Below are 23,219 nucleotides of genomic sequence, written 5' to 3' on the forward strand. Positions count from 1 at the left end.
AAAATTGGGCGGGTAAGTTTGACGTGGAAGCAATGTCGTGGATGCTTGACATCTAGTGTTGGTATTCCCGAGGGTTTCATGAGATAGTTTGATACCCTCTCATTGGGTAGCTCACTTCAAAGTATTAATGACTGCAATACTGACATTTGTATTCCATCAACTTACTCAAAATGCTCAATGTATCTGGAAGAAGGGGTTATGGTGTTTCGCGGCCATTGTGCGCTTGGTTGACAGTGTTCGTCATAGCCTCGTCGCTTACTCTTTTCCACTCAGCCTCCACAAGTCCCCATTTCTCTTCAGCGTCAGTATACACTTTTGAGCTGTGTCCATAATCCTTGACGATTTGTAATAAATTCTTCGTATAGTTGCATCGAGCTAAATCCCAATCGACGCGAAGTTGGCGACAAGTTTCTAAGGTAAAGGTTTTTGGGAGATATGGTTCGGGTAGGATACTGAGTGTTACAGATTCGTCGTGGGGCTCTGCGAGAGGACCCCCATTGTCCTCGAACAGATTCTTCAGATAATTCCCAGACTTCTTGATACCTTTGAATTTCCACTGGGATTGATTGATCGCTGATTGGGCAATTTGGTAATCTTCGACACTTGGCGCTCCGACTCCAGCCGGTGGGAACGCAAGTTGAGAAGACCAGTCTTGAATTAACGGATCATGGCTACCGGAACTCACAGAGAACAACCGAATTGCAATGTGTAAATATTGTGCAGAGCTCGACTTCTCAATTCCCGATATCTCGTTGTGGTCATTAGAGGACAACAATACTAATGCTTGTCGAACAACCCCCTGAATACAAAGACTGTAGAAAGCTGACAGCCACCAGAATCGGTTTCGCATGTTTTCTTTCAGAAAAATAACTCGAGATAGTTCATCCAGGTACTGTTCTATTTGTAATTCGAGATCCCGTATGCAATCGACCTTACAAATAGATAATTCACATGCTTCATGCGAATGCTCGAAGCCCCCCAATATATTTATGTGCAGAGCTTCGACGCAAGTGCGAAGACAGGTGAGTGAGTAAGCAATTAGTTGATTCTGCAAATTTAAATGAGCTAGAGTCATAAGGAATGTAGAATGCTTCTACTTACACTTTCAAAACTTGCTTGATATATAGCTGCAGAATGTAGAAGTAATATAAAATCTTCTATGGTCCCACTGTGTAATGTTATCCAGGGTTGGACTGCTTTTTCTGCACTTTCACAATTGAGAAATCCCCAAAGTATAGTCAAAATGCAGTCATCAAGCGGCTTCAACACAGCTGGTGCAGTGTCTCTGAACCTTTCTAACAAGGATGATCTGTTTCGTTGTAAATCAACGGCTAGCGGCCTACCACTTGCCAAATTTTGAAGAAATTGACCAATCTTCGTGGGGTGTGAAGCGCTCATAATCTCGGGACGTAAATTCTTTTCGCGACGCTTGGATATCTCGAGGCGATATTGATTTGCAGAAAGCCATGGCTTGTACATTTCCGATACTGTGCATGGATTCCGTGTTTGAATGGTTCTTGCGGGACACAATGATATCGGGAGCATTTTCTTTTTGATATCGCCCCGTTTGCATCCAATACTGTGCCACGGTCCACCCTGCTTCCCTTTACATTGAATGCAACAGTTTTGTGCATCACACTTTAACATGTTAGCTACTTCTTCTAGATAATTTGCGTATAGATTGAACAAAGTTTGATGAATAGGAGAGCCGTGCACAGTAACACGAAACCAAACGTCAAAGAAAAACGGTTTTCACATTTTTCTGGTGTTACAACACACATCTCAAGGCAACGGTAACCGATTTATCATTCATGTGGATAGTCGCTGCGAAGATTCACCAAGCAACCCTGATAGATATGAAGGAGAATAATACAAAATCGTACCACAGAAAATCCTTCTCTGGAGTGAAGGGAAGTTGAATTGGTAGACTTACTGGCTTTCGTAAGAACTTGCAGCGCCAACAAGCCCCTATAGCTTTTACAGCATTTGCTTTGGCACGTGTGGCGGAGTCTAAAGGGCCCATACGATGAGGTGAAGATCCATAAGTAGTTGGCATACTCGAACAACCGGGCATCGAACTAAAAACCCCTTCTTGATAGCTTGACGCTGTATTATCGAGGCTAGAATCGCTTCGATTCAGAATAGGTTTGACAACAATGTCGATTCCTTGTGACTGTGAGTTCTTTGATGGGACACTGTGGGCTAGCTCTACAGGACTAAGAGGTCGAGGTGTTGGTATGTCTAGTACCGCCACAGGAACTAGAGGTGTGTCTCTCCATGCTGGTATATCGGTTATAGAGTTCTGAATTCCGCTAGTAACTGGAGTATTCATTCCCGATTGAAGACTTTCGCATGATTCATGTGCATTCTCAAAAGTAGTATTGTCGAGTCGAGTATCATCCAGCATGTTGATGTCCGGGTCAAAGTGATCTTGGTCCACAATATTTACCAGATCAAACCAGTCTGGCAGGGTTTTTTCGCCATCATGCCCTATCTGAAAGTTTGTAGAAGTACCAAAGGTGTTGTTGTCCAGGTCCAAATCATTCAATAGCACGCTGGCGGACCGCTCATCTGAAAGTCCCATATCCTGCGCAAATACATCAAAGTCACTAGAGAATTCAGGTAGTGGTGCTAAGAAATCTTGGTATGCAGAGATATCCACATCCATGTTTGAATCTCCAGTACCAATGATAAAGTCGTGATAAAACGATCCTTGTAAATCAGTCTGATAATCGTACAAGTCGGGTACCTCCAAAGTATGAAGAGATGAGTTCCGGGTGATTGTGGCTCTGCGAGTCTCATATGCATAGCGAAACCGAAAGTCCAGCCGTTTAGACAGACATCGAGCAGTCTCGACTTGGCAATCTTCTCGTACATCAATGATCATTTCATCCGCGGAGCCTTTTCTGAAGGTAATCAATTGTATATATATGGAAAGATTTGATTTGTTATTCATATCTATGAGAATTAGCATGTATGATTGTTCACTCCAATAGATTTACCAATTCCTGAGGTATCTAAGAAGTCATCCATAATGAGGACGAATGATTGGGAGAGGCAGCTCGTATTTCATGAATATCGGTCACGTGAGTGCAAAAGTTCCTCAAGAGAAGAGGGAGCGTTTTTTTATTGAGGTATGCTAAATCAATAATATTAATGATAATTGACTGTTGATAGAAGTGATAACTGACATGGAATCGACAAGGGTCGTTCTATCTGAGTCTTGAAGCGTATGGCATAAGAAGGCTATGGTGCTTGCTCTCCTTCGGTTGTTTGATCTTTTTGAGGACCGCCTTCTTCAAGATCTAACTCAACAATAAGAAACGAGATATTCAAAATGGTTAATAAATTTTTCAGTGAGTGTATGTGAGAATTTGTAATTGCAGACTGATTAAATTATTTTGACAAAGGCATTTTCTATTCCGATGGGTTTTTAGGTCGGGATGCAGATGTCAGCCCAAGGCAAGAAAGCGAAGGCGGTCCTAGAAATATATATGCCACCCTGAAATATAATTGGACATCGCATAGCTTCGGATGTGAGTAATAAGTTCACGATATAAAGTAATACAAACACACCGTACATGGCCACATCAAATGAACAAGAAGCGCGGTTTTAGTAATTAGATAGGGGTGTTTTTAAAGAGAACTCCACAAAGACCGCCTTTTTCAATCCAGCCCTACAGAAAGAAACGAAATCACCTTCGGATCACCCCGCGTCCGGGGTTAGCCGCCACATCTTGCAGATGTAATATGTCTTAAGTTCAAAGTCGGTGATAAGACCGCTTGCGAATATCTCACCTCTAAATAGAAGACCGCCTCCAGTCTACAGGTCACTATCCGTATGTACATGAGGTAAGATAGCTACAAAAGCAAGCCCATTGTGCATACTATCTACCTATTTGTACTTATTCTTTGCAAATCTCAAACGAATCACTCTCGAAAAACCTTCGTATCAATGGAGATGACAAAATCTCATAGATTTCCTTACCATTATTGCAAATATAATCAAAACTTACCGCGGATCGACCAAGTGTCTCCAAATCCTATATATCCTCAAGATCGACAAGAAGACACCAATAAAGAAGAGCCAATATCACAATTTATCTTTCCGAGAACAACCTTTGAATATAAATTTCATTCCGATGATGAGCCGGTCCCATCCTTTGATATTGTGGGCTCTACGAATCATTGTTGCAGGAATAGATGTTCCAATTCCGAAACGAGTGACTACAGTATGATACTATGCCTCATATTGGTTCACTGAAAAATATGCTGATCCCTATGCATCAATAGATGATTTTAACATTGAACAAGTCCAAGCATCAATATCGAGATCTTTCCCAGGAATGATCAACGTGCCGACAAATCTCGATGATGGACCCAACTTCGTGGACTTTGAGCTTTTTGATTCCCAATGCGAGCAATGCGAGAAACTTCATGACATCTGGCCCGATCCTTACATCTCGATTGACAGCTCGCAGCTTCATCTTAATGATTACCAGAGCTGCAAAAGCTTCGATACATCTGATACACCAAGAAGTTCTGAAATCAGCTTATACCACGAAGACTTTTGTTCACCTCCTCCAAACTCTGTTACTAGCTTTTGGAGTATGAGCAATGAACCCATTATTTCGCTTCCCACGATTTATTCAGGGGACTATCTCGAAGTTTCGAATTCTGGTTTCGTAGTCGGTGTTGGTCAGTGGACGTGTGGAACGATGATCGAGTCAAATGATCTAGAAAATGAATGGAAGATTCTTCGAAACTCAGACGGCAATATTACCTCTAGAACTAATAAAGCAATCGAAGAAACACTAGATTCTTTCGAGCTTATTTTCTATGGTGTCGAATGACGAAGGTAACAACAGATATGGAATGTAGTCAGCCTACATATGGCCTTGGTAGATCAATCAAAGACCGACTTTCGTTAATCAAATAACCCCTGTTGGGTAATCTAGTAATATAGGCATTCGGAGGTTGCTGTCGCATAAAGATCAACTGAGGTGAATTCTAGACGGTATTCGTCCACTTGATCTTGTGTAAAGTGGATATCCCAGTGTCGCCCATCTATTTCATACCCGGTATTGACAAGGTCAAGACAAGTATTACAAGGCATTGCTGTAAATATTCAAACCTTTGGAGTGAAGTAAAATAAAAGCAGCTATAGTGCACTCAAGGAACCGGGAGCATATTTAATCATTTCGAAGTGTGGTGGCACGATGATGACTGTTGGCAATGTTGCACCGAAGCACAACACCGCGGTCGTGGAAGCATGTTGTGTCTAGATACCTAGGTAGATATCAACATATTTTATTGACATGTAAGACTCAAAATTAGTGACAATAAATGATTTCAACTGAGGCTATATCAAGGCCGGCGCCAACCCATCAGGGGGGAGGGAGAATGCGAGTCATTCAACAATACAAATAAACCCCTTATTTAGCGAGAACATCTACACGCACGGAAAGAGGATAAAGCTTTCTTACAGAATTAGGATTCTGAGGCTCAGTCAAGGTGATTCGTTTCTAGCTTAACCTGTAGTTTCAAGCCAATTCCTTTCCCAGGTTACCACCGCGAAAGGTATCATTGATAAAATTGGAGTAATAAGGGCAATGAAGCTTTTCGACAAGGTAAGACTAGACAAATTCACGTGAGTCAGCCCAAATCTTGGCCAAAAGCTATTTCGTGTACCAACGTTAATCAAAAGCTCACTTTTGTGATCGAAGATTGCGGGGTGCTTTCTAGTTCTCTTGCTTTAGATTATATGGTAGTATACTACCGTATCCGATCGCTTCATGATTCTGTGTTTCTATTTTCATATATGAGAGTCAGTTCTAGTTAATAAACGCCTTGTAGCTTTGTTATATAACTCATGAAATAATTTGTAGACTAGATACATAAAGATAAGCGAACCATGAGCCCCTAAGCAATACACCTGATTTAATGACTCGTTTCCTAAAAGAATACTGGATTTTCTATGTCTCGCCAATTTTATTTAAACAGAAAATTCAAACTTCAATTATTTCTAGTTTTATTGATATATCTTCAAATGAAAGAAACTTTTTAGAATAATAAATTCTTCAATTAGATAAACTAATTGTCAAGGTACGGATAAAGACTTATATTGTACCATAAGGATAGAAGAGCTATAGAAAAGTGAAGCCCTACTTATAGAAAGTAGGGCGTACTAATATACTATGCCTGAGGTATAAAGGCAATTATAGATTATATAATTAGCATTGTAATAATACCTCTTGCTTAAGGCAATCAGTTTACAATTGCAATATCAATTGATCTTTTAGAAAACAAAATAATATTAAAATACTCTAATTTCTATTATTAAATTAAAATAAACTTTCTTGAAAATAATAATCAATTGCTAAAGCTTTTTAAATCTATCTCAACCTTGATTTGGGGGTATACTTAATATAAGTATTAGTGAGGAATTAGAAATAATAGATCTTTTGAAGTTTATCTAAGTAAATGGTTCTAGCTTATTTGGATTTATTAAATGAAAAGTAATGATTGTGTTTTCCTAGCCGCGAAGGTTTTCGGTAGGTTGTTAAGATGTTGGATAATATTTCTATTTGATTTGATAATGAAATCCGTTTTTGTTATAATAATCAAGTAGTTTATTGAATTCTTATTGCTCGGTTTTCTTATTTGTTTTATTATCTCTTTTTAGGATATAGCCTTAATTTCAATAGGATTCAGTTTTGTTAATTGCTTTTTGACTAGCTAGTCTAGGTGAGCGGTGGAGTAGTTGGAGTAATAAATTGTGAAATACTGGAAAGATCTTAAAACTAATGGAGAGCTGGAGTAGACAGGCTCGTTTATAAACTTTTAGAATTTTATAGGGGCTATCCCATTTGTTATCACCTTTTTTTATCAGGCGATTGGTTTTTATATTCTTAGTACTAACCTATACTTTATTATCTTCTTTGTATAAAAAGGTGTTTGTTACGTAAGCGGACACAATAGGAGTTGTAAGCTTTACCACTACGCCACACACGCAATCTGTCCAAAAGGCACAGTATCAGGGATTGTTTCCTGATAGCTTACTACTATATATATATCCATATAACAGAGCCCTCCTCTTTAACCTTTTCGTCCCGAAAAGGCTAGTACAAGGGCTATTATACTATACTATAGTCAACCATATGATTTGTAATAATAGAATAACACTCTTCTATTATCTAATACCTTTACCATTAATAATCCATTATTAATGAATTCAAAATATCCAATTATTAAACAGATATATCCTTGTTCTTAATTCGATCCACTTTTCAATTGATTGTTAATCTAGTTTTAATTAAAAACCTGAATCAGAGATCCCAGAACGATATCCACAAGGTAAAATCCCTGATACTCTGTTACATAAGCGGATACAATAGGAGTTGTAAGCTTTACCACTACGCCACACACGCAATCTGTTCAAAAGGCACAGTATCAGGGATTTTATCTTGTGGATATCGTTCTGGGATCTCTGATTCGGGCTTTTAATTGGAACTGGATTAACAACCAATTGAAAAGTGAATTGAATTAGGGACAAGGATATATCTGCTTAATGATTGGATATTCTGAATTTATTAATAATAAATTATTAATAATAAGGGTATTAGATAATAGAAGAGTATTATTCTATTATTACAAATTATATGGTTGACTATAGTATAATATAATAGCCTTTGTACTAACCTTTTCGGGATGAAAAGGTTAAAGAGGAGAGCTCTGTTATATAGATATATATATAGTAATAAGCTATCAGGAAACAATCCCTGATACTATGCCTTTTGAACAGATTGTGTGTGTGACGTAGTGATAAAGCTTACAACTCCTATTGTATCCGCTTACGTAACATTTATCTTTAATCCTCTAAATATTTCTATATATGTTTTTCAATCTTCTATATAATATTTATTTGAAAACTACTTTATCCTATAAGAATAGTTTTTATATATATTCTATTATAATATAGTATATTGCATGCTTCAATTTTCTTTTATATAGTTTTTCTAGATCTATTCTCTTCTATTTTTTATTTATGTTTATCTAGATTAATTGATTTCTTTTCTTTTCTTCTTTTATTCTTCTAATAGTATTTTAGAATATATACTTTTATAAAAGTTTATTATAATAATAAATTTAGTGAATTTGATTGATATATATATTAGCTATTTCAATAGTCGTTTTTAAACTATTTAATTACAGGGTGGGTATTTGGGCTTGATATCTAGAGGCCAGGTTTTATAGATCGCAAGGACTTTGTGGCAATGTATAATATACTCAGGGGATTTGAATGTTTTGTATAAACAGTGAATTGTTGCTTTTTTATATTTAAATCGTTAATAATAGTTTTCGAAATCGCTATATACTGAGTGGATCGTTAATATATAGTAAAAAGTTGTTTATGAGAATTCTAGTTCCTTAGAGTATTTGTTTGTACTCTTTGGGTTTTATTTTTGGTATTATTTAAAAAGCATTAATATTTGTTTAATCTATCATGCTTATACTGCCAATTCCATAATGGTTTTTACTATAAAGTAGATATTGTTTACTATAGGTCGGTTTGTATATTCTAAGGCTGATTTTTTTATCTCTTTATTAACAAGTACATCTACTTATTCATTCCCCTTGATCCTTGTATGGCCTAATAATCATTTGATTTGGATCAAGTGTGTTTACATCAGTTTGTAATATTTAAGGAAGATCTATTATGATATAATAAAGGCTATACTTCTTATTCCTTATATTACTAATATGTTATTAATGTATATATAGATTTCCATTTATTTTATACTAATAATATTACTGATTGCTGCTTGAAGGCCTCGATATACCCCAATCGCTTTTGTATTAAATACATAAGAATTATAATACAATCTATTGTTTCCTTTGTATACTATTATCTATCCTTTATATATAATATATCCATATCCTACTCATCTATTATCCTTATTAGTCTATTCCAATCTATTAGAGAATATAGTGATCTGATTATATATACACTTGTTCCACCATTCCTGGAATTATTTTGTTACTGCTTCTTTTGTAAGGCCTCTAATAGAATCCGTTCGACACCCTAATGTGTAATAGGGCCCTGCTAAAGTTGTCTCCTTGATTCGGAGAAGGCACTGGCTGATCACCTGGACCTTTGTTCTGGCTGGCTGCAATTGGCCTTCCCTGCTGCCAGAGGACTTTATCTTATAAGAACTATAAGAGTAAGGTATAATTTATTATTAGAATCTATAGCTATAAAATCAAGAGCCTAGCGCTTATAAAGTATATATATATATACTAATTATAGAATTATCATCTTATACATACGCGAGTACGTATATAAGCGATCGTATTATACAATAGGATTCGATCTGCAATACTACTTTATCTAAATCAGCTCACTCAATATATATTCAGAAAATGAGTACAAATGAGCTTTGAAGCAAGTTTTGAGTGAAAGTCTTAAATGTCATACCTTTTGAACAACAAATCAAAACTACTATTTGGCCTCCCTCTGCACTAGATCAAAGCCGTCAGGGAGGTTGGAGTAGTTGGACTGCAGTCGCTTCTTGACCTTGCAAGCCTATTCGTACAATGGCCCTTGATGAGCAGAAGAAAAAGGAAATTGTGATGGATATCAAGAATTAGTTAGATTTTATTCTTCAAATTTGGTATGCGGATCGTGGAATTCCATGTCCACGAGGGTATCTATTTCACGGGTCACCTGGGACCGGGGAAACTTCCCTTGCTTTTGCAATTGCTGGTGTGTGTGTTCGGTCTTGGTATCTATGTTGTTAGCCTAATGTTCTCTGATATGGGCGAGGATGATTTGGAATTAATCTTCAAAACTCTTTCTTTTCGTTGAATGATTCTTCGTCTCGAAAGTATTGACTCAGCTGGACTTATTCGAAACGAGAACTCTCAAGTTATGGATTGGAAGAAGAAGAAGAGAATCTCACTTTCTGATCTTTTTAATATCATCGATCGTGTTGCTTCCCAAGAAGAGAGCGTACTAATTGTGACCACCAATAAACCTGAACAATTCGATGATGCTCTTCTTCGACCTGGAGGCATCGATTCTCTGACTGAATTTGGAAATCCTCGCATTGTTGAGATCAAACAGCTGTTTCAAACTATATTTCTTTTCTGCCACGACAGTGTTCCAAATCTTAGCTTACATGGACTGCGGAACAGCAGCCACGTTCTGATACTATGAGGTTGGAATAATACGCCACGAAATCTACCAAGAAGGTACAAAGGGCATGGACATTTAGTTCTATAGAACTACAAAGATTTATGCTTTATCACAAGCGCAATTCTGAGAAATTGTATGCGAAGGTCGAATAATGGGCAAACGAGCTATTCAAATCAAAGGAAAATAGCAGTTTGTACGGAGAGTTTGGGCACCGCTATGGCAGGACAAGCGATAGTTGCGAAGAATGGTTTGTATTTAGTTCGGAATTCTCGCAAAACGAGATTCATTGTTTTTTTTTTGGTTGAACTGAGGTCATAGCTTGTAGTCAGAGAATACGTATTTTGGCAGATATCCTATTGATGGCGTTAAAATTTGCTCTTAGTTCTTTTTTAATTATTGCCGGCCAATCATCAACCAGTATTGTCATGTATGAAGGATTCCCGTTATCAAGTGCTATTCTTGTGCCTGCTGTATGACAGTGTAAAAGCCGCATTCACACAATATAACTGATACGCTGACAGTTCAATTGCGATACTTGTTATATTCAGCTAGACTATTCGGTTAATGCATAATTAGAGACATCCATGTGGGCCACTTCTCTAGTTTAGCCGAAATGAGCAAGAGAAGAATAAAGTGTCAGTTATCAAACACTTCGCTAATAGAGCAACGTGGCGCCTTCGTCAAGCAAGCTAGGCACCCTGATAAAATAGTTCCAGAGATATAGAAAGATAGTTTCTCGTTCAGTATTACAATCAGTATGAGGCTTTCTCTCATCTCTCTCTCGTCAAACTACAAAGATTTTGACGTTGAGCAATCCATCATATCATCATAATTTGTAAATTGTAGGTACTGTGGCGCAGATATTTCGAGCTCGCGATCCTCGTGTCTTTCATGCGGCAAGGGCCATTGAGCCATAGACCCTCTTCGACCGAGTATGGCATACTGTCTTCCTAGAAACAGATCGTGGACTGAATACCGATTAGAGCAGCTCTTCATGTCATGGCAGTCGGGAGGTCTCAAACGTTTCCTTAGCTTAGGAGTAGTGAAAGGTTGGTCCAACATGGAGAATTTGAACCTTAAGAATTATGGACGTGTATTCATTATAAATAATTGGACAAAGAATCTTCTATCTTTCATTATGTTATAGTGAATGTGGCATTTGCGTGACTCTATCGAGTCATTGCATATTCTACTCAGGACCCGGACTATGAACGCAACTGGCTGGCTTGTTCTATCAGGAAGCAACAAGAACTGACTGTGAGGAATTTCAGTAGCTCATTTCTATCGTCAATCTATCCTTCGTGAGCGACTGAAGGGCCAAGTCTTGTATAAAAACGGAGCTCAAATTGTATAGGCCAAAAGCCCGAGTATTCGAAATCGATGATAGCCTTGATTTTCAAGGTCACTGGGTCCACGATGATGTTATGCTGGAAGAGATACAGGTGGCAGAAAACATATGCATCGTCTTTGGTTGGTGACTTCCACATCTGGTCATCTGTCTTTCTCAGGATACGACAAGGAGGGTTGATGATACCCGATGGTCTACCGATTTTGCTCGATGTTAAATTGTGCATTGTTGCAAGTTGAGTCTCGACCTCCCTCTTCACCACCTCCTTTCGAGTTTCACTCAGATCGGCCATGTTCACACCCTCCACATATCCCAAAACAGTATATTAGGCGCCGTTATATTCAAAATGATCATATAATCGCGGAACGGCAATGTTTGTGAATTTATGAATAAAGTTTAAAGACGTCGCCTCGTTCCTTAATCTCTCTTTTCTGAGTTTGGGTATATGCAGGCCACGGTATCCTATTCGATACTCTGCTTCTCGTAGGCCTCTTTTGACAAAGATATCCGCTTTCTTGTAGTATTTCCTCTCGAATGTTGTAGCAAAATATCCCTCTTCGCTCACGATTCTCCGTCGAAAATTATCTATCGTAGGTGTTCGTAGTTGTTCGGATTCGAAATCTAGTAGTGTTGTAATATGTATTCTCGAATTTGGTTTGATACTTCGTAAGGGTTTTGAAAGGACGTGATTAGAAATTCTTGAAGAATGTTTTTATCTTTTATATAACAGAAGATTGCTTAGTTCAAGCTAGTCTTGAACCAAGGTTAGCGGGATGAGTAGTCACATAGATATATATGTGACATTCGTCACATAGTAACTTTTAACTAATATAACCTTTTTCACGGCAACCAAAGTAATCCTGAAGGATTCATTGGAAGTGTACTTGAAAGATTCGCTTGAGGCAGTCTTGTTCTCCAGGAAGCGGTCTTCGTAGCGTAGTGAGGAAACGGGCGTTATGTGTTCTGTGTACAGCCTGGCTGAGCAATGGTAACTTCCAACGAGGGTAGTGACTTCAACCCCTCATTACCACTGAATGCAATAGCACATGACATAAAAATAAAAAACTGTTTCAAGAAGAATGATTGTCGTAATCTAACCTTCAACGACATCTACATTTGAATCTTTGCATAAATATTATGAAAAGACTGTTTCTCGTTGCATAACTCTATGAATCAACTGCTGTACGACATGACCACATCAATCATTATATATATTCTCGACTACATAACCAGCTTCAATAGGAGCCACCTTTTCTTCAAGGTCTTTCAATGTATAACGAAGCCACTTGGTAGTTCAGTTAACACCATGAAATTCTCAGGACAATCATGTCGCCATGATCATTGCGGCAATAGTAGGTCTTATGTCAAGTTCTGAGGTCTCGACGACCTTCCTTCCCCTCCGCCTTCTATCATTAAAAAGCTTACAATGCTCTGGCTTGTCGCTGTAAGATGGCAAGACAGTCAATGAATCGAGATCAAAGACTCGATGATTCGAGACCACAGACTCAATAAATCGAAATCATAGACTCAACACTTTGAAATCTGTTGACATTGGGAAATGATTGTGGTAGTAGTCGGAAGAAAACACCCCACCAAACAAGTAGGTTACAACGCGACACAATACGCCACCAGGTTACTAGAGCTGAACATCAAAACAATTAATATCGAGGAAAAGATTTCCAACTTCCTGCCACATCTCAATCACACATCAGCGAGACGAAATCAAAGATGCCTTCAGCCGTCGTAAATACCACGGTTCAATCCTGTGTCTTATCGGGGATCAGCAATATTATCGCACAATTTATCTCGGCATACCAGAGCAATGTATGACCCCTCCATTTCTTTATATTACACCTTATTGAACCACAAACTAACAAGTATACAGACTGATTTCACGATAAACTGGACACCGGTAATTCAATTCGTCTTATACGGTGCGCTGAGCGCTCCGCCAAATTTCTACTTGTGAGTTCCATCTATCGCGAGCACCTCCTCTCACCCCAAAAATACACCACGGTTACTGACAATACGCCTTCCAGACAATCCTCCTCGAATCTCTTCTCCCCTCCAAGAAACAATCTTCCCCACGAAATGTCTCTGAAAAGAAAGCCGCACAGTCCAAACCAGCTCTCTCAGTCACCAATACCATTCTAAAAGTGCTCATCGATCAAACCCTCCTCGCAGTCCTCAACGTAATGCTATTCCTCATAACCTTTTCCCTCTTCCGCGGAGCCACTCTTCCACAAGCTATCCAGTCTGCAGAATCCGAATACTGGGGTATGATGAAAGCAGGATGGAAGCTATGGCCATTTATTAGTCTGAGCAATTTTGCCGTGATCAAGAGTGTCCAGGGCCGGGCTTTGTTGGGGAGTTTGGCGGGGATCGGCTGGAATGTTTATTTGGGATTGGTGCAGGGTGGGAAGTGAGATGAGATGTCCTGATGAGGGGGTTCTTGGGAATGGAATCGAGAGGGCTTAGACGATTTATGGCCACTGAGCAGGGTGGAAAGCATTTCTCCTAAATGAGTTTTGGGTTGCCGATTGACTGAAGATACCAAGTAAGATTTACAACAGAGAAGGTACTCCTGGGTCAGACACAGAACCCACGTTATCCTTAGATGGCACTCAAACCTCTTTTCTAGCTTAAAGGGTACGAAAGAACTTCTATAGAACTACACCCAATCACGAAACTGCTTCGAGTATTGACAGAGCGGAGTATATATAGATCCCAATCAGATATAGCATTTTGATAAAATATACAAGATGCAAGTATATATTCACGCTACACATATTTGTTTGATCGTATCCAAGTTCTTGTGCAATCGGCACACTTTTCATATCTATAATGTGTAACGCTATGAAAACATACCTAGACCGTCGACTCGTTCGAGTATGCTACACTCCCGATTTTGAAGCGGAAACCGGTAAATCCACTACCGTCAAGTTCAAGAGCTAGAAGAAGAGAGTTTTCGCAGGTCATTCGGAGTAGCGAGATGCACCCCGATACTATTCTTCGCATTTGCCGCGAACGTTACTTCACTTCAATCACGTATTGGTGCTGATAATTTCTCATATACCATGCCCTAATGGAGACAGAACCCCTCCCCCCATATACAGACTGATAGAAGATCGGGTAGTCCATTCTCTACTCTCAATTTCTTTTCGGTGTTCATTCCAGCAAGGTTTATTCTCGAGTCACTATGCACCGTCTCAAACGCAAATACAAGTCTAGATCAAAAGATAACAAAACTGCTTTTAAGACCAGCGTACTTATCTCTTGCTCGGCTTTGAATATCAAACTATTTGTAGCTCAAGCTATTCGGCGATCTCAATAGTCACAGATGAGACTATCTAAAAGCAGATTGCCATTTTCATTACTTCATAACTAGCAAGATATTGCTGCAACTATTTCCATTTTTGTTACCCCTAATATTGTAACCAGATTCACCTGTCCATAGAATGTGCAAAATGTCCTCATATTCCGATAACAGTATCCCATGTAACTTAATGATTGTCAAATTTCAACCTTTCGATTCCATTTCTCTCTTCCATTGAACTCTAGTACGTGTGGCAAATCTGGTGACCTGTTATGAATTAGCATTTCATGCTTCCTGTACCTAGTTTCTTAACGCTTACATATTTCTTGATTTCCGCATCAGCTGTCGCCCGGTCGGTCCAGAACTTCAGTGTTGCTAGCTCATCAATAGCAGCATCGCAACTAGCTTTTGGATTCTCGAATAGAGTGAAGATAGCCTTCAAGATGTCGTGAATGTGAAAGCTTGACTTCCATCCATCATCAAAAATTTCGTGACATATCCTACCATACTTTTTCATCGTCAGTTGTGATACACTACATATTAATGGATGGGGTAGTGAGGTTACCTTGGATACATTTGGATGAAGTACTGGTGTGATGAAGCGGACGGCCGGTGCCTTTTGGGGACATGTATCTGTCATATGAATAAACAAGGAAAAAGTGCCTTCGGAATAGGCTGTGGATGCTGGTCCTGACATTACAATCTTCCAGAAAGCCATATCTACTTCACTGACATAAACATCCATCGATGCATGAGGATTTGCAATCATGAGTCTCATCTCGTCAAGAAATAGTCGTCCTGTCGATCTATTGGCAGGTTCAGCAGAAGCCGACATGCGGGAAGTTTCAAGAAGCGAAGACGAGTTTCCAGCCAATTGGCGTGTTGCTGCGTCAAGCGAGACAAACCCACCATCCTGTAATTGATGTGGACGACAAGGCGGAAAGTCATGAATTGTTTTCATGTCAGCCTCTTTTGGCAGCGATGATTCATAGTCATCAAGTGGGATTTTGACAATATCTGGTCTAGCAAGTATATCCAGGAATGGCTCGAGGAGGAAAGTCTGGAACAAAAGCATTCGTGATGTTGGTTTGAAGGCATAGCCGCCCGTATACTTTGATATCTTGAAAAGATCCTCAGACGAGGAGCCACCTATGACGATTGAATCAAGGACAATATCATCTTCGTAAAACATCGCACGAATCTCTTCAGCAGTTGAAATGGAATTGTTATCCTCGCCATCGGTTAATGCGATGATGCGAAGCTTCATTTCGGATTTAGGATACTGCTCTTGGTGAGAAACGAGCTTAGAATGGGCGACGTGTAAGACATCGAACAGCGATGTCCTGTGGTCAGTTGCCTGAGTGTTTTCTAGTTTATTCTTGAATTCTTTGCTGATAGGAGAAATTTGAGCTTCCTGCTCTGCTTTTGACCCGAATGTAACTAGACCTACATGGACGTTCAAGTGATAAGCAGACAATCGTGAGACCACATTTCGAAAAACTTGCTTGGCTTCGTCGAATCGGTTGAGCGTATTAATTTGACCATTTCCAATCCAATCATTTCCGAGTGAAGCTTGCATGCTGATGCTCTTGTCCAAACAAATAACGATTGCTTCATCAGGTCCAGGGTTCGTGGCCGATGAGCTTGATTCGATCCGCTCCCAATCGTCAATCTCCCACGTACCCTCCATTATTCTTTGTGAAATTACTGATTGCAGAGCTTGAAGGAGACTCTGTCCCGGTCTTGATTGTAAAGTTTCGAAGCCTGTGACCACATTTTCGAGTCTCGGCTGCGAAATTTCATCAGAATTTTGAGTATATTGCGAAACATATCCCGCCTTAGACAACGAGATACCCGAATTCTCTCTTCCGTCTAACTGGAGGGGCGATAGCATCCGAAAATGTTGAGAACTGTTACAAACATTGATGATTTTCCGGAAGTCGTCGGTCGCAGGGATTGGCATGCGTTTCCCTTTGACAGGTTTGAACTAAAATAATCTGTTTCAGCAGTTGTTCTCTCTATTAATGAGAGGAAAAAGTATATCGAGAACTTAAAGCAGCTTGGGACTTTGAATGATTTCAAAGGGTTATATGCTTCGAGAGATTCCAAATTATCAGAACACTAATTTCATTTGAACGTTTCCCTTGACTCCACAGGTACAAATAATTGGACTCTTTACCCTTTGAAATGATATAAAACATCGAGATATCTGAACTAAAGTGGTACAACTCACATCCTCTTCGAGTATATCGCTGAACATCCAAGCAAATATTTGCCTGGAGCCCTCAAGGACCGACTCGATTTTATGTCCGATAAAGACACCAGGAACCATCCTAAGCGCAATTTCACGGAAACAGTTTGCCAAGATGGTCTTTTTTGCTTCCGGAACTGCCATCATCTTCAGAGAGCTCTCAAGGCAATTCTTAGCCTCGCCAATATTCGTGACCAGTATCATGCGCTGTAGTAGACGGGGAATCAAGTATGGACGGAAACTTGCTGCTGATATCAGCACCTTGAGGCATGTTTCAAATGTAGCCATGCTTCGAAGTGAGCAACGGAATCCATATCGAAGATTCGGATTTTGATTGTCTGTATTGTGTTAAATCGATCTTATTAATAGGATGGAACTTTGAAAGAGATAGATTGCCTCTTCATACTGCATGATAGGTTAGGAAGTTTACCTTCGTTGATCAAGACTAGGAAAATATCCAATGGATTCTCAAGACTGCCAGTCAAACCGAGTTTTTCGGGTGTATCGGTCCCTAATGCCCATACTGAAGTATCTTCACACGCCTTATTGAACCACAAACCGATGTTGAAGCCTGGTGCTGGAGTCACCTCATCTCCTGCAGCTCCAAAGACGCGATTCTTTGCAACAGCTATGATCTCATTCACCGTCATTCCACGAGTTAATGGCTCCTCATCTGTCTCGATATCGGATAGCGAGACATGATCAAGCGCTCTTCCTAGTGTGATCCATCGTACGTAGATAAACTCGGCGCCACGATCAGCAACTTTGGGAGCCGCTGTGACCCAAATTAATTTTGGGTCTGCATCCCCGAAGATATCTTCAATGGTATCTTCTGAGAATGTGATGGGGCCATCTTCACCTTCAAGACGGAGTACTATTCTATCCTCAGGGAGCTTGAGTTGGATTCTCTCAGCATGATTGAAGATTAAGCTCTGTAAATCATTGATAGTAGTAGCTGAAGTGACAGGTACGATGAGTTTGGTCGAAGGTTGGTCATCAAAATTGACAATAACTCGTGTTCTTTGAGGACTTACAGTGCGAAGGCGACTGCTACGAGCTTCACCTTCGAGGACCAAAGTATCGCTACTGGCGTTAGAAAATCGACGTTTTGACATGATGATAATTGTTGATTGCGATGTTCAGGTTCGTTTGTTTTTGATAGCTCAAATAAGAAATTGGTATTTCAGATGTTATGGTGCGGGCTTGAGAATCAGAGGTCGTAATTTTGCATGCTTCTTAAGTAGTTGGAATCGTACAGATAAGACGTTGCGCGTGGAATGGAGAAGGCACTCGGATTATGGAGAAGGAAGGAACGAAGGCAACTCTGCTCCTCAAACTCTCTCAACTGCCGATCAGTGAATCCCATCTCCTCTGTCCTCATTCTTCCTTTGCTTCAAGAATTCTTCATCCTTCGAAATTTCCTCAAACAATACTTTGCTTCAAGTAAATCCATCGGTCATCATGATTCTTTGAGATCGATCAGGGAAAATCTCGAAGTAACCATTTTCCTGAAACACTGTTGCTCACCTGCATTATTTGAATTCGAATGAGGTGTCGGGAGAATGCATAGCATTACAAAAGATATAATTTCATCAGCTGTTCTTACGTGAACTGTGACCTTCTGGTTATTTCGTGGTGCACTTACCCTCGAACGATGTGTAGCAACGACTTTCATGAGAAGTACTTGTGTGTGTCAACATAAACAGCACTAGGAATATTGTCACAGTTCTCTCATTATTTCGAGATAACGGACCGCAGTTGTTGAGTAGAAACACATCTCAACATTCTACAAGGGAATCAAACTTAGAATTTGTCTTTGTGGTATACTCCCAGAGACAGAGCTTTCTAGCAATTGAATATGATGGTGTGAATCTATCGGCGCTAGACCACTGTCCCGCAACCTCGCTAGCTAATCTAGGCAGTATCCACTAGATACACGCCTAGCTCTTTGCCATGGATTCGATAATAACACTCTTTTACCGGATAATCGATACTGGCCGGGAAAGCATTCGTTTGTTCGCTCTCAATGCCGATACATCACATCTTTCACTGGTTATCCAACACAAGGCAATCGTCAAAACTGTACTCGATTCGAGAATATTCTTTTGTTCTTGAAAGGTGTCTTGGGATTCCGAATGCTGTCTGGCAACAGAAGACTCTTTCTCTTTCTGCCAGAATGATTAATTGGGCGCGCTCTATTTTGCTAACTACGAAGTTTTCAATCCTCCAAGTTTTTTCTTCTACCGCAAAGACATCACTCGTGGCAACTAATTTTAAATCGACTGTCTCAATCAAAACATACATCCTCACATCTAGGTCCTCGGATCAATGATTCGAATTGGTGTTTCACCTATTATTATATTGACGTTGGCGCCAGACATAGACGATCACTCCGTTGCAATCTGTTAATTGTCGATCGCTGCCGCTGACCGAACAAGCTTATTTACAAACTCAAATTATAGGGAGAGTCAAGAAAGATCGTAAAAAGTCTCGATCTCTTTTCTACCTCGACCTTCAATTCGATTGTGGACCTCAAAATTCCGGAACACTCCGACAGAAGCCCTTTTATTGCTATGCTATGCACTCAGACTTAGTGGTTTGAGTCGAGGGTACCAGCGGGCTCATATTTAGTCTCATGAGTTTGAAGACAAGATACGGAATTGCCTTGAAATTGCTCTTATCGAATCATCACTCGTTTGCTAATTCTAATCCCATTATTTTTGCTCTGCAGCATCGAGCAGAACAACGCGGGGTAGAAGGACTGATAGAAGGCTAGGCCCCCATCTATGAGTACAGTGTCTCTCGACGGACCGAAAAATAATTATTGTGAAGCTGAAGGAGAAGATGATTTGCTACCTCACTAGTGTCGAGTTTAGTTGCTGCTTACTGTGGCATCTGGAGCACGGAATGAGCAGGTTGAAATCGGAGCTGGATTCATTGGTATGTCTAACAAAGAGGGGCATGTCATACAGTGGTGGTATAGTATATCTTCCCCATGATTTTCATTGTGATAAATTGAATGATACTAGATTTGAATTTCCGATGAATATATGACTCAAGATACCGCTGTTGATCATTCAATAGTCAATTGGTCTGTAGAAATTTTGCTGACAAAGCATCCTCCTCAGCAAAAGATCCACCAGTGGGTGCACGGACTCACGGGACAATGTGACAGCCTATTCGTAGGAGAAAAAACAGGCCGAAATTGACCAATGCGTAATACCTCTCTCTACGCGTTGTTTTGGTGAGGGTGCACGTACCATTGCGCATTGGTCAATACCGGCCTGTTTTTTCTCCTACGAATAGACAGCAAAGCACAACTTTATATCAAAAAGAGTGATTTTAATAATTCAATTTAAATTCGAATTTTGGATTAATTTTATCCAAATTGATATATTGTGTTTTTCAAGCATTAAAGAATAGTTTGTTTGAAGTTTGTGTCAAAAGAACCAGATTTGAGCTCAAAAATTCAATAGTACATTTTCTTATTAAAAAATTTGGTGGGGGAATGTATATTCTATTATCAAAATTTCAATTTTGATTCTTTTGATTTAAAATTTATTTCATATAAAATCTTTATACTTGAAAACCATTTATATAAATTTCAAGTAAATTCAGTGGTAATTTCAATTTTAATTAGATTATTAAAATCGCTCTTTTTGATGTGAAATTGTGCTTTCCTTCTTGAGTGTCCCGTGAGTCCGTGCACCCACTGGTGATCTCATGGTAAAGAGCGCGAAGAAAAAGGAATGATTTCCTTAATGAGAAGACTTGTATATATTGGTTTCACCTATCAGCTGAACGATTTATTTTTCACCGGTTTTCAAATCCTAAACCTGCCTGTAGTCTTGATTGATCTCGATAACGCCAATTAGATTTTGGATGCCCCTGAGGGAAGAGTTCGGCCAGAATAATCTCGGTATAGGTTCAGCCGTTAGTTTGCCAGGGCATTTAGCTGGTAGGCGAATTACTCTACATCTCAACACTTCCTCGTCATCCTTCCTTCATCATCATTGCATTCATCCGTCACGACACCAAGCAATCTTTGGATTCAGACATAACACATTACACATATTTCACGATGCAGTATTCTTTTATTGCAGCGACCCTAATGGTTGGAGCTGTTACACCTTTCCCGTTTGTTGCTAAAATGCCTGGTGTCGACTCTAGTCTATTACATAGACAACAACAGCAGCAACAAGGAACTACTTCTTGTCCATTCAATGCAAATCACGTCAATGCTCCGGGTATTTCAGATGCTTACCCATATAACGGTGCTAAGAATGGCCTTCCAGGTAAAGGAAAAGGAGGCTATCAGGTTCCAGCTCCTGGGGACACTGATCATCAATTCATCGCTCCAAAATCGACCGATATTCGTGGGCCTTGTCCAGGATTGAATGCGGCCGCCAATCACAATTTTCTTGCTCGAGATGGCATTACAACATATAATGAACTTGTTGATGCTCAACAAAATTTGTACAACGTTGGCTATGAATTGGCCAACCTTCTTGCTGTTCTCAGCCTTACATTGACCGATGGCGATATCGTAACTGAGAAACTTTCCATCGGGTGCGATGCCACCTCAAGAACGTATTTCCTACCAGCTACTCATGGTTCAGAACCGGGCTTGAATGCACACAACAAGTTCGAGGCTGATACATCCCTCACACGCAACGATCATTTCCTTGCCGATGGTGATAATTATTCATTTAATGGAACACTTTTTGGAATGATGACGGAAACTACCAGTGGAGATTACAATCGTGACGGACTTGCTAAATACCGAGCACAGCGTTACCAACAATCTCTCAAAGACAACCCATATTTCTATTTCGGTCCCACTGCTCTGCTCCTCTTCGGTGCTGCCTCTTTCTTGTACGAGTTGATGCCATCTGGAACAAAAAATTACACGCCAGACTATGATACAATTTCTTCATTCTTCGGTGCCAAGCAGGATTCAGATGGTTCATATTCTTTCACGGGCGAGGAAAGAATCCCAGATAACTGGACAAACCGTGTCACCCCATATTCCCATACCGACGCCGCAAATGAGATCCTTGCTCTGTATCTCCAGGAACCAGTTTTGTTCGGTGGTGCTACCGGAAATGGTGGCTTTGATCTCATCAATTTTGGTTCCATCAAAAACGGAACATTGATTGCAACGCCTGGTTCTTTAGAGGCTTCTTGCTTGCTTTATCAACTTGCTACTCAAAATGTTCCTTCTTCGTTGAATAGTGTTTTTACTCCCTCTATCAGCACACTTGAATTTGTTATGAAAAAATTGGATCCTTCGTTTGGAAATTTGGGATGTCCAACTGCTCTTGCATAAATCTTTTGGGGGATAAGATGCGCGGCTGTTCTTTGTATAAGTATAACTGTTGTTTGAAGCTTCGTATATGAAAATCTCGTTATTGTCGGATATCGTATCATGAGCGCTTCAATTTAAAGGGAGAGGGAACGAAACGCATCTTCTACTTCTATTCTAACATATACCATATTCTCTTTGTTTGTACAGTAGAATATTCGAGTTTCATAAAGATTCACATCTTTGAGAGGATAGTTCGTGACACCATCTGTCTTTAGGTCAGACCTGTGACTAAATTGTGATATCAGAAACCCATAGCAATGGGACTTATGACACCATGCAGTACTTCTGACGGAATAAGAGTCTCAGAACCATGATTCCAAGTCTGGAAAACGCACTCACAATGGAAAGAATTAACATTATAAGCAACATCTTTTCCCATCAGATCTAGATCCCATGAATACCAAAACCCTTTTACCCTATAGGTTTGAGATGTCGGGGTTTAGATGAGGGGATTTCCATAATGAGGAGGGAAAAATGAGAGTTTATGATGCGTTATTGATGGATTCTGGACCGGGGATCGTCAGGATTTCTGATATTCCCAAATTTGAAGGTGGGAGTGGTAACAAGAAGGAAAATTTGATAGGAAAAGTTATGAGAAAGATATTCGGCAGTACCTTCGCAGCACCTCAAAATTCCACAAACGAAACAACCGATCTACACGACCCTTACAAAAATCCAAGCGAAAACGAAGTACAACTACCCCATACCTTCTCCTTTCAGCACCTCCATCCCCCCGCA

General features: G+C 39.8%; 6 protein-coding genes across 6 annotated transcripts; 3 read left to right on the plus strand and 3 right to left on the minus strand.

Annotated features, from left to right (window-relative positions):
• Positions 1-196: 196 nt before the first annotated feature.
• On the minus strand, positions 197-3,033 carry EAF02_002057 (uncharacterized protein; the record flags this gene model as incomplete). Its single annotated transcript, XM_038898105.1, has 4 exons — positions 197-1,048; positions 1,102-1,638; positions 1,934-2,958; positions 3,003-3,033. The coding sequence occupies 4 exons, from the start codon at positions 3,031-3,033 to the stop codon at positions 197-199; spliced, it is 2,445 nt and encodes an 814-aa protein (XP_038761797.1).
• A 778-nt stretch (positions 3,034-3,811) lies between these two features.
• Positions 3,812-5,093, plus strand: EAF02_002058 (uncharacterized protein). The gene is made up of 2 exons (XM_038898106.1): positions 3,812-4,232; positions 4,294-5,093. Exons 1-2 carry the CDS (start codon positions 3,956-3,958, stop codon positions 4,851-4,853), a joined length of 837 nt encoding a protein of 278 aa, XP_038761798.1. The 5' UTR covers positions 3,812-3,955; the 3' UTR covers positions 4,854-5,093.
• Positions 5,094-11,490: 6,397 nt separating this feature from the next.
• EAF02_002059 (uncharacterized protein) lies at positions 11,491-11,838 on the minus strand (the record flags this gene model as incomplete). The annotated part of the gene is made up of 1 exon (XM_038898107.1): positions 11,491-11,838. The coding sequence occupies one exon, from the start codon at positions 11,836-11,838 to the stop codon at positions 11,491-11,493; it is 348 nt and encodes a 115-aa protein (XP_038761799.1).
• Positions 11,839-13,274: 1,436 nt separating this feature from the next.
• EAF02_002060 (uncharacterized protein) lies at positions 13,275-13,972 on the plus strand (the record flags this gene model as incomplete). Its single annotated transcript, XM_038898108.1, has 3 exons — positions 13,275-13,370; positions 13,432-13,458; positions 13,586-13,972. The coding sequence occupies 3 exons, from the start codon at positions 13,275-13,277 to the stop codon at positions 13,970-13,972; spliced, it is 510 nt and encodes a 169-aa protein (XP_038761800.1).
• Positions 13,973-15,066: 1,094 nt separating this feature from the next.
• On the minus strand, positions 15,067-18,228 carry EAF02_002061 (uncharacterized protein; the record flags this gene model as incomplete). The annotated part of the gene is made up of 5 exons (XM_038898109.1): positions 15,067-15,129; positions 15,182-15,370; positions 15,428-16,849; positions 17,096-17,451; positions 17,544-18,228. The coding sequence occupies 5 exons, from the start codon at positions 18,226-18,228 to the stop codon at positions 15,067-15,069; spliced, it is 2,715 nt and encodes a 904-aa protein (XP_038761801.1).
• Positions 18,229-21,194: 2,966 nt separating this feature from the next.
• Positions 21,195-22,442, plus strand: EAF02_002062 (uncharacterized protein; the record flags this gene model as incomplete). The annotated part of the gene is made up of 1 exon (XM_038898110.1): positions 21,195-22,442. One exon carries the CDS (start codon positions 21,195-21,197, stop codon positions 22,440-22,442), a length of 1,248 nt encoding a protein of 415 aa, XP_038761802.1.
• Between the last annotated feature and the right edge of the window lie 777 nt (positions 22,443-23,219).

The sequence above is a fragment of the Botrytis sinoallii genome (genome assembly GCF_014898435.1).
Source record: "Botrytis sinoallii strain Bc 23 chromosome Unknown BSIN_003, whole genome shotgun sequence".
Taxonomy (NCBI): domain Eukaryota; kingdom Fungi; phylum Ascomycota; class Leotiomycetes; order Helotiales; family Sclerotiniaceae; genus Botrytis; species Botrytis sinoallii.